Source organism: Peromyscus eremicus, chromosome 1, assembly GCF_949786415.1.
Source record: "Peromyscus eremicus chromosome 1, PerEre_H2_v1, whole genome shotgun sequence".
NCBI classification, from domain to species: Eukaryota; Metazoa; Chordata; class Mammalia; order Rodentia; family Cricetidae; genus Peromyscus; species Peromyscus eremicus.
The window spans coordinates 50508062-50517771 of NC_081416.1; the positions used below are offsets into that span (position 1 = coordinate 50508062).

The window sequence follows — 9710 nt, forward strand, 5'->3', positions numbered from 1 at the left end:
CTAAGGCATTCAGGAATGTAGCTGCTGTCCTACAGCCTGCCTGCAACTTCTTGGTTAGAAATCCCTGGGCAGTCCCAGCTGCCACAGAAACTGGGTGAGGGGTCAAGTGCAGCTTTTCTGCAGATCTCTGATAGACCCAGGATGGAAGGTGCCTTCCGCTGCCTCAGGGGAAGGAGTTTCTCCATAGCCCCTTGTAGGCTAAGCAGCTGCTCCCCCAGGTGGATCTCCTTTGCCCTCAGAGGCTGCCACTTGCTATCTGATCCATATAAGAGCCTGTCCCCCCCAGCCCCAGCTGATAGGGAAGCCCTAGGAGTTGCTGTGGGTGTCTGTTGGCAGGAGCCTCCATCATGGCCTGGGGTTGCTTTGTGGCCCTGCTTCTGCTGGTGGTAGCTCCCCTGAGACTGGGTCAACATTTACATCCCAAGCCTGGCCTTGGATACAGCTATGACTGTGGGGTGCACGGCATGCAGCTGCTGGTGATCCCCAGGGCAAACCAGACTATCCGATTCAAGGTGGTAGGTAAGTGAAGGAAGAGGCCTGTCCCAGCTTCCATCCCCAGTCCCAAGCCCAGCCTGCTGTAAGGAGGGAACTAGACCTCTTCCCTGGAGCAAGAGCAGGAAGAGTAGAGGCCACTCGGGACTGCCACAGCCAGCCTCTTGCCCAGTCACCACACACAGTGACCACAGGGGCAGAATGTCCCAGTCTCCTGTGCACAGGGATCACCTGTGAGAAAGATAGGTTCTGACTCAAAACTGCTGGGATCTGAGTTTCCAGTCTTATCTTGTGGCTGCAAAACTCTGGGCCCACAGACCACTCTCTGATTTAGAGAGCCCCGAGGAATGCGATTTAATGTAGAGAACGGGTGTGGGACATTCTGTGTGACAACTTGAATCTGCAGCTTCAGAGCCACATCTGCAAAGTGGTGAAAGATGACACCCACCCCCCACATGCTCCGTGCACTGAAAGGGAAAGGTGAGGGTCAGGCCCACGGTGGGGGGTGGCGCCCGCTGTTCTGAGCTAACCAAGTGAGTGAGCATCTAGCAGGGTCCCCAAGGGACTGCAAGAGCTGGTTAACATGACGAACAAGCTTGGTTCTTTCCTCTCCCCCATCCCACCCCTTATTGTATGTGCCTAAGAAAGTTCTGGCTCCTGGGGATATCCAGATGCCTCAGCCAAGATCTGAGGATAACGAAACTCAGACTATAAGGTGTTCAGTCTGCCTGAAATCCTGTGACTACTCTTCACCCCAGCTACAAAGAACCAATGACCACTTAAACCCCGGCAGAAGTGAAAACCAGAAAGGGAAAGACACTTGTCTAAGGCCACACAGCCAAGCCGCGAGCAAAGCTAGGTCTTGAAACAAGCCTGCCTCTGTCCAGATTTTTAGAGGCTCTCCAGCACCTAACGTCCTCCCCCATCCCCCTCCCCAGACGAATTTGGGAACCGGTTTGAGGTGAACAACTGTTCTATCTGCTACCACTGGGTCATCTCTGAGCCCCAGGGGCCTGCAGTATTCTCGGCCAACTACAAAGGCTGCCACGTGCTGGAGAAGGTAAGGACAGAGTCGTCACACAAGTGAGGACAGAGGGAGCTTGTCCTAACAGTTCCTCGTGGCCAGAGAAGAATAGAGACTCCGATGGGCCCGGGAGAGGGTAGGTGACAGATTAGGTCCTGAGACATGTCACAAATCGGCTCCCCCTCTATCAGAGGTGCTCAGTTCCCATTGACACCACAGCCACCCCAGGGGGCAACCACTCCAGGGCTGGGTGTACAGGTTAACAGCCAGGCTGCATGCTCTGGCCTCTAGCCCAGCGCTCACCTGAAGTGTCATGTGACCACTCTGAGCTGCTCTCTAAGGTCCTCTCCCCTGCAGGATGGGCGGTTCCGCCTGAGGGTGTTCGTGCAAGCTGTACTGCCCAATGGCCATGTGGATATAGCACAAGATGTCACTTTGATCTGTCCCAAAACAGACCACACTGGGACTCCAGACCCTTACCTGGCTCCACCCACCACACCTCAACCTTTTACACCTCGTACTCTTACTCCCCACCCCAATTCTGGCCACACCTTGGCTGGGTCTGGCCACACTCTTCTCAACACATTGTACCCAGAGCACAGTTTCATCCGTCCAACTCCTGCTCCACCGTCCCCGGGACTGGGACCTGCCGGACCCACCGTGCCTCATCCCCAGTGGGGCACCTTGGGACCCTCAGAATTGACTAAGCTGGATTCTGTAGGTATGTGGGAGTTCTCTGTGTGCACATGCCTGTGTCTGGGGCCTTCGGGCTCTAAGCAATCATTTCCTCACTGCTCTGTCACCAACCCTAGGTACCCATCTGCCCCAGGAGCAGTGTCAGGTAGCCTCTGGGCACATCCCCTGCATGGTAAATAGTAGTTCCAAGGAAGCCTGTCAGCAGGCTGGCTGCTGCTATGATGACACCAGAGAAGTGCCCTGTTACTACGGCAACACAGGTACACTCTCTCATCCCAAGCATGCTCCTCTGGATCCTGGCATGGCTGGGGAAGTCTCCCCTCCATCGAGCTGAACTGCAGGCAGTCTAAGAGAGCCCAGCTCCCAAGTGCACGCAGACACCCTCAGCTGGAAGAGCACCTGCCCCAGGGAACTGTTAGCTTCCTCCTTACAGACCCTGACCTTCAGATCTCCAACATTAGTGTTAGATAAGTCACGGTTCTGTAGCCTTCATCAGCCCTTTGTTCCATCAGCTCCTTTGGGCATTTGCTTAGGCCAACATTGGGAAGAAGAGTGAGTGTTCAGGTCCCTTGGCTCCTGGCTAGTGATTAAATAGTATTAAATATTGATTGTCACTGACGCAGCCCATCCCCTGTCTCGGCCCTGGAGAGACAGAGTCCCACTGTTGTGATCTGCCTCTTGGATCTGCTTTTGTCCTAGCCACTCTTCAGTGTTTCAGAAGTGGCTACTTCACCCTGGTCCTGTCCCAAGAAACAGCCTTGACACACAAGGTCATCCTGAACAATGTCCACCTGGCCTATGCTCCCAATGGATGCCCCCCTACCCAAAAGACAAGTGCTTTTGTGGTCTTCCACGTCCCTCTCGCCCTCTGTGGAACGACAATCCAGGTAGGAGTGGAATTTGAACTAGCGGTGAGTCCTACCTCTTGAGGGGCCTCACCTGCTAGCTATCCCTCCATCCTCCGTTAGGGGTAGGCTGCAGGCTGGAAATGAGTCCCATCCCTAGGGGGTCTTACTATCACCTCCTCAGGTGGTTGGTGAGCAGCTCATCTATGAGAATCAGCTGGTATCTAACATTGACGTCCAAAAGGGGCCACAAGGTTCCATCACACGGGATAGTGTCTTCCGGTAAGTAGTAGCTGGGCTACAGGCCTGGGTTGGAGGGGTGCAGGAGAACTCAGCACAGATTTGGAGGCAACTGGGACAAATCTTAACCCTGGTATTGCCTAGCTGTGTGACCCTAAATGAGCTAATGTATCTCTTGGAGCCTCCCCTACCATGAGAATAAGAGACTAAGTACTTTGTGCACATCTGTATATGCAGCCCAGGCGGAGCCAACAGGAGCTCTCCTCTCCCAAAGAGCCCTGCCTTTGATCTAAGAACTAAGCTTTCAGCAACTGAAGGCATCCCTTTCAGGCCCCAGGAAGGAGCTGTGGTTGTTACCACCAGATTGACACCATAGATGAGGCGACTATACCTCAGTGTGAAGCATCTGAGGGTGTGGTGGAGGAAAGAACGCGGAGAGGAACCCTACAGGGAGAGGGGCCTCCTGGACCTGTTAGCTCAGGCGCCACAACCATCCCAGCTGCCTAGGGTGGCAGTTAGGGGTGACCCCCAGGGAGCCTGCCCTTGTTATACCTGGCTTTGAGCTTTCGGGGCAAGGCAGCAAGCTCCAGCCAGTGGTTGCCAGTGAGAGCCAGAACATCAGCCATGGGCTGTCCAGAGCCTGTGCTTGGGGCCATGTGGGTGCCTGATAGCCCTTTTCTTTTCTCCCCGACTCTATCTGCCACGGGGTTAGGGTGTGAGACTGGTGTCAGAGTACAAAGGTGTTTGCTTTGGCACAAGGTACTTATGGTCCAGAGATGGGGACACGAGTCTGTAACATGCTTTAAGCTTTTGGACCTAAGTGCTTGAGGCGGCCAGTTTCAGCACAGCCTTGGGGGCTCTGGGGGAGGGGGAGCAGGGAAGTGCAGGGGAGCAGCTGGAGTCTGTCAGGGTTAGACAAAGGGGTACAAGACGGCAGAGGGTGAGGCTTGACCCTCTTGTAGTAATTGGTGCAATTACTACAGCGGTATAACACACCATCAGTGGGCAGTGGGCATGCAACCCTGGAGGCATGGATCGGTAACCACGTGGCACTCAGGCTACCCAGGGAGACACTAGACACTGGTAGGCTTCCTTCAAAGACACAGTCCTGTGGCCTCACACAATCCTCACTAGAACCTCTCAATGGTGCAAAGGGGATAAATGTGGCTTAGGCGTTAAATGGCTTGTTCCTGGCTCCACCATCCAGGTCTTCCCACCAGGTTTCAAAGACCCCAAGTGCCAGGACAGAGCCCTGTTGTCTTGATACTGTAGTACCTGACACCTAGAGTAGGGCCTGGTATAGCCAGTTCAGGCTGTCCTGTGCAGACCAGGTGGGCAGAAGGGCAGGAAGGGTGATCAGTGATATCCACGGGCTCCAGCGATGCCTACGGAAGCATCTCTACACTCTGCAGAGGATGCTGTCCGTTGCATCGCTTACTGGGATGTGGTTGATTAAACAGGGTGCTCTGATAATGTGGCCTCCCCCAACCTCTTGCTCTTGGACTTCAGGCTTCACGTTCGCTGTATCTTCAATGCTAGTGACTTCCTGCCCATCCAGGCATCTATCTTCTCACCCCAACCACCTGCCCCTGTGACCCAATCTGGACCCCTGCGGCTGGAGCTGAGGATTGCCAAGGGTACGGCCCCCCTCCCTCACCCCCACCCCACCCACTGCTTTCTCCTCCTGCCTCGAATGCCTTGATGCACACAGTCCGCCCTAGGCTCACGAGCCCCTCTCTCTACAGATAAGACTTTCAGCTCCTACTATCAGGAGAGCGACTATCCCCTGGTGAGACTGCTCCAGGAACCAGTCCATGTGGAGGTCCACCTCCTACAGAGAGCCGACCCCAGTCTGGTCCTGGTGCTGCACCAGTGCTGGGCCACTCCCACTGTCAGCCCCTTCCAGCAGCCTCAGTGGCCCATCCTGTCCCATGGGTGAGTGAGTGGCAGCAGGTGACTAAGTGGCACCCCAGGAGGGCTTCCTGCCAGCCACACCTCCCTAAGGAGGCTTCTGGACTTCTCTTTGCTCCAGGTGTCCCTTCAAGGGTGACAACTATAGAACACAATTGGTGGCCGTGGACAGGGCAGAGCTGCCTTTCTGGTCTCACTACCAGCGCTTCACCATCGCCACCTTCACTCTGCTGGACTCCAGCTCCCAGAATGCCCTGAGGGGACTGGTAGGAAGCCCTTGCGTTCCTCATGCCCCACCCACCTGTTGAGTGGCAGTTAGCTGGTCACCTCATCCAGCGCCCTACAAGCTAATGGATCCCAGCATGGGGGGGGGGGGGGCGGGGAAGCTGGCTTCCACCAAGTACTGTGGACATTTGCAAGGGGTAGGAGGCAGGCTCTTTGGAGAGGTGACTCATAAACAACTTGAGAGAAGGGAGAAGTAGCTGACAAGATGGTTCAGCAGGTAAAGGTAGCTATTGCCATGGCTACTGACCTAAATGCGATCCCTGGATGGAGCCGCATTGTGGAAGGAGAGAACTGACTCCCAGAATTTTCTCTGACCTTCACATGTGTAATGGGGCATGCACATTCCCCCCCAACACGCAAACATATGCAAGATAAACGTTAGAGGGAAACACGGAGTGTGGCTACAATCAACCCTCAATCTGAACACCAGTTGTGGTATTCTCGTGTGGCCTCACTTCTGATTCTCAAAATGATAATGGGTTTCTTGTTCTTCTGCTTTGGTTTATAACATAGCAACTTTTCCAAAAGATAAAAAAAAAAATGGGTGTTTAAACCTTAGGTTTTTCTGTATGGTGTACAAATGACATCGTCGTCGGTGACACTAGTACAGTCCAACCCATGCTTGATGGCACATCCTATTCATCACATGCTGTTCACAGATCTGTCATGTTCAAATCACTGCCCTTAACTCATTGGGTGTGGACTGGTCCCACTGGCAGGCAGAGCTGAGGGTGACTCAGGGTGGCATCTCTCCCATCTTGCCTGGGTGCTGCCTCCTGAGCCAGGAGGCACTTACCTGCTACATGAAGGCACGGTGCCACGGCTGAGGTCTCCTGGTGCTGCCCTCTGGTCACCTCCCCTGGGCTCTGTCTCCTGGAAGCAGTGGTACCGTGTCTTTCCCCTCTGCCTCCAGATATTGTCTTCAGGGGTAAAGAGAAGCTAGCAGACATATGGTGTTTGGCTCTGTGGCCAAACCTCACCTCCTGTTCGCCGGGTAGGTAGGAAGAAAACACCCCGCCTTCCAACAGTTCTGCGCCTGGGGTAGAGGACAGGCAGAAAACTGTAGCTCTCTTGAACGCAACAGTTCTGCCTGCAGGGAATGTCTTCTACTGCAGGTTTGGGTTCTCAGGAAGAGGAAGATCTGAACTCCAAGTTGGGAACAACACAGTTTGCATCCCCACCAAAATGGAGCAGCTGTGGTCTTAGTCTGCTTGCCCATGTCTCTGCCTGCACTAACATAGTCCTGCACCTGAATCCCTCAACCCTGTCTCTGCTGCCAGCCCAGCTGCACAAAACTAGTCCATCTCTTGCCTGTTTCTTTCTACCAGGTCTATTTCTTCTGTAGTGCCTCTGTCTGCTACCCTGAGGGGCACGAGACATGCTCTACTATCTGTGACTCTGGAATGGCAAGTGAGTCTGGGTGGGGATGTATTTGTTCTTTGATGTAACCTTAGGCCTGGGGCTGACTCTCAGACCTCCAACAGCTGGAAGTCAGACAGACAGCTTTTCTCCTTGGCAGGGCGTCGACGATCCTCTGGTTACAACAGCACTATCCAGGCCTTGGACATCGTGAGTTCTCCAGGAGCAGTGGGCTTTGAGGATGCTGCTACACTCGAGCCTTCAGGTAGCAGGGTTTGGGGGTGCCCCAAGGGCCATGGCCTTCTCTCTAAAAATACTGATGAAACAGGAAACAGGGAAGCTCAGAGGTGGCGTAACTCCATGAGATGAGGAACTAAGCAAAGATAGCCCAGCCCCTTATCTGCCGACAGACAGCTCCAGGTGGATCCTCCCCACCCTTCTCTGACAGGCTCCAGCAGCAACTCCAGTTCAAGACCCCTGCTCTCCGTGTTCCTACTGGCCATCACCCTGGTCCTGGGGACTGGTGTCTTTGTGGGTCTGAGCTGGGCCTGGGTCCAGAAACTCCGGGAAGGCACCAGATGTTAAATGGGCTTAATAAACCACTGTTTGAAAACTACTGAATGCAGATGTAGAGAAGTTATTTCAGTTATGAAACCTGATGTGTATCTTATCCAAGGGTGTGTGTGTTTGAGGGGAAACAGGGTCTTACTCTCTAGCCTAGACTGGTTTTAAACTCAGTGATTCTTCTGCCTCAGAGTGCTGGGATTACAGGGGTGAGCTACATGAGAAACTTGTTCCTTAGAGTCAGATACGTTCTTTCAGAATCCTGACCCCCCCACCTCATTATACCATCATGTACCCTATAACATTTCATTCAACAGCCTGCCACCTAGAAGACAGTGTCTCTGTAAACTTATAACAGAGGTGAGAAGCGCCTGTCACTTCTGATGCCACAGCCACTGTACCAGTGAGATGTAGTGTCACAGATAGGCACAAGCTTGTGCTGAGTGTATACTAGTGGAGCATATCCACAACTGTATCCACAGTACACAATACTTGATTCTAACAGAGGACTGTTAACTGGCTGATATATTTCCTGTATTTTTTGACCGCTTTTTTATCTTGTAACTTTTTTTTAAAATCACTGTACATGTGTGGGTGCACACGTGGAGGACAGAACAACTTTGTGGAGTCAGTTCCCCCCTTCCACCTTTACAAGGGCTCTGGAGAGTGAGCTCAGGTCATCAGGCTTACACAGCAAGTGTCTGAGTCCTTTCACTGGCTTTTGCTATTTTAGAGTATACTCCTGTTTACAAAAATTGACTGTAAAACTGGCCACTGTTCCACCAATTGTAGCATCCCACATCTCATGTTTACTACATTCTCGACTGAACCAAAAGGCTGAAGGGAAGCTGGGCATAGTGGTCCATGTCTTTAATCCCAACACTTGGGAGGCAGATTTGTTTTTTTGAGACAGGGTTTCTCTATCAAACAGTCCTGGATGTCCTGGAACTCGTTCTATAGAGCAGGCTGGCCTCAAACTCACAGAGATCCTCCTGCCTCTGCCTCCTGAGTGCTGGGATTAAAGGTATGCACCACCACCACCTGGCAGTAGGCAGATTTTTATGAGTTTGAGGCCAGCTTGGTCTACAAGAGTTCCAGGACAGCCAAGGCTCATAGATCCTGTCTCAAAAAGCTAAAAAGATTACATGGAATGATTGGCACAATCTGTTTTATTACTGGGGGAGAGGTGCACATATGTGGGAGTCGGATGACACTATGGGGTTAGTTCTCTCCTTTGACCTTTAAATAGGCAGGTGCAAGGGATGGAACTCAGTTTGTCAGGCTTGCAGAGCATTTTTACGGGCTGAGCCTCACTATCTCAGACAATGGGGACATCTGATGCTGTCCTCAAAGCAAATCCTAACAGTGCTAACATATGCCGCAGCCTGGCATTACTCTCTCCCAGGTCAGGGTCTGGGAGAGTGCCTCTAAGCAAGGGAAGGTGGTCTTTCGGACAGGACAGCACACGAAGAGGTAGGGCAGGGTCAAAGCCTGGCAGTCAGTAAAAGGCAGCAGCAGGGAGTTGATGAGCTGGCAGGAGCCTGTCTAGATGTGGGTATCTTCAGAACACCTGAAAGGTTGCCTTCATGACAAGCAGAAGCCAAAGGTCCCAGGGCCAAAAGCATCAAGCCTGAACTACTCAGTCACAATGAACCAACCAACCAGGCACCAAAGGAGGCAGGATTGTGGAGGCCCACAGAGGTTTCCTAGTGAGATCTGAGCTTGCTTTACACAGCAGGGCTGCATTAGAGGATTGCTTGACCATGTGCATGGTTACCAGGTGATTGGAAGGGTCTACACTTGGCTGAGCTAGGGAGAAGTCTTTGTTCCACCCCTTGGCATTCCTATCAATAGCCCTTTAGAAGAGACAGAAGGGGCCTCCCGAGGCTATCCTGTGTTTTTCTCCCCTCTAGCCTTCTACCTCTTATCCCTCTCTCGAGTCCCCTGTCATAATCTGGGACCTGGTCTCCCACACAGGATACACTGCTGACTCGAAGCCTCCAAAACTAGCACAAGCAGAAAATAGCTGGCAGCACTGGAGAGCAACAAGTTGGCCTTGACCCTGCCTGCCACTTAGGGGTCGCCACTAGAAGGGCTAGGACCAGGCTGTGTTCCAGAATGTCATGTTGATCTGGGCTGGGAGGCAGTCTCAGCAAGGGGTACAAGAAGAATCTGGAAATATAGTCATCTCTGGGCCTCTGACAGGGCATGAGAGTAACTGTCACAAAGGTAACAAATCAGTGGCCCTTATTTGACACAAGTCCCTTCTCCACCCATGGCTCTGGCCTACTCTA

The 9710-nt window shown here is 52.8% G+C and overlaps 1 protein-coding gene across 1 annotated transcript; it reads left to right on the forward strand.

The window, feature by feature from the left end:
- Positions 1–335: 335 nt before the first annotated feature.
- On the forward strand, positions 336–7447 carry Zp1 (zona pellucida glycoprotein 1). The gene is made up of 12 exons (XM_059248410.1): positions 336–519; positions 1431–1552; positions 1874–2237; positions 2329–2472; positions 2912–3099; positions 3242–3339; positions 4807–4934; positions 5043–5232; positions 5330–5474; positions 6822–6903; positions 7013–7117; positions 7301–7447. Exons 1-12 carry the CDS (start codon positions 348–350, stop codon positions 7435–7437), a joined length of 1875 nt encoding a protein of 624 aa, XP_059104393.1. The 5' UTR covers positions 336–347; the 3' UTR covers positions 7438–7447.
- Positions 7448–9710: the final 2263 nt, after the last annotated feature.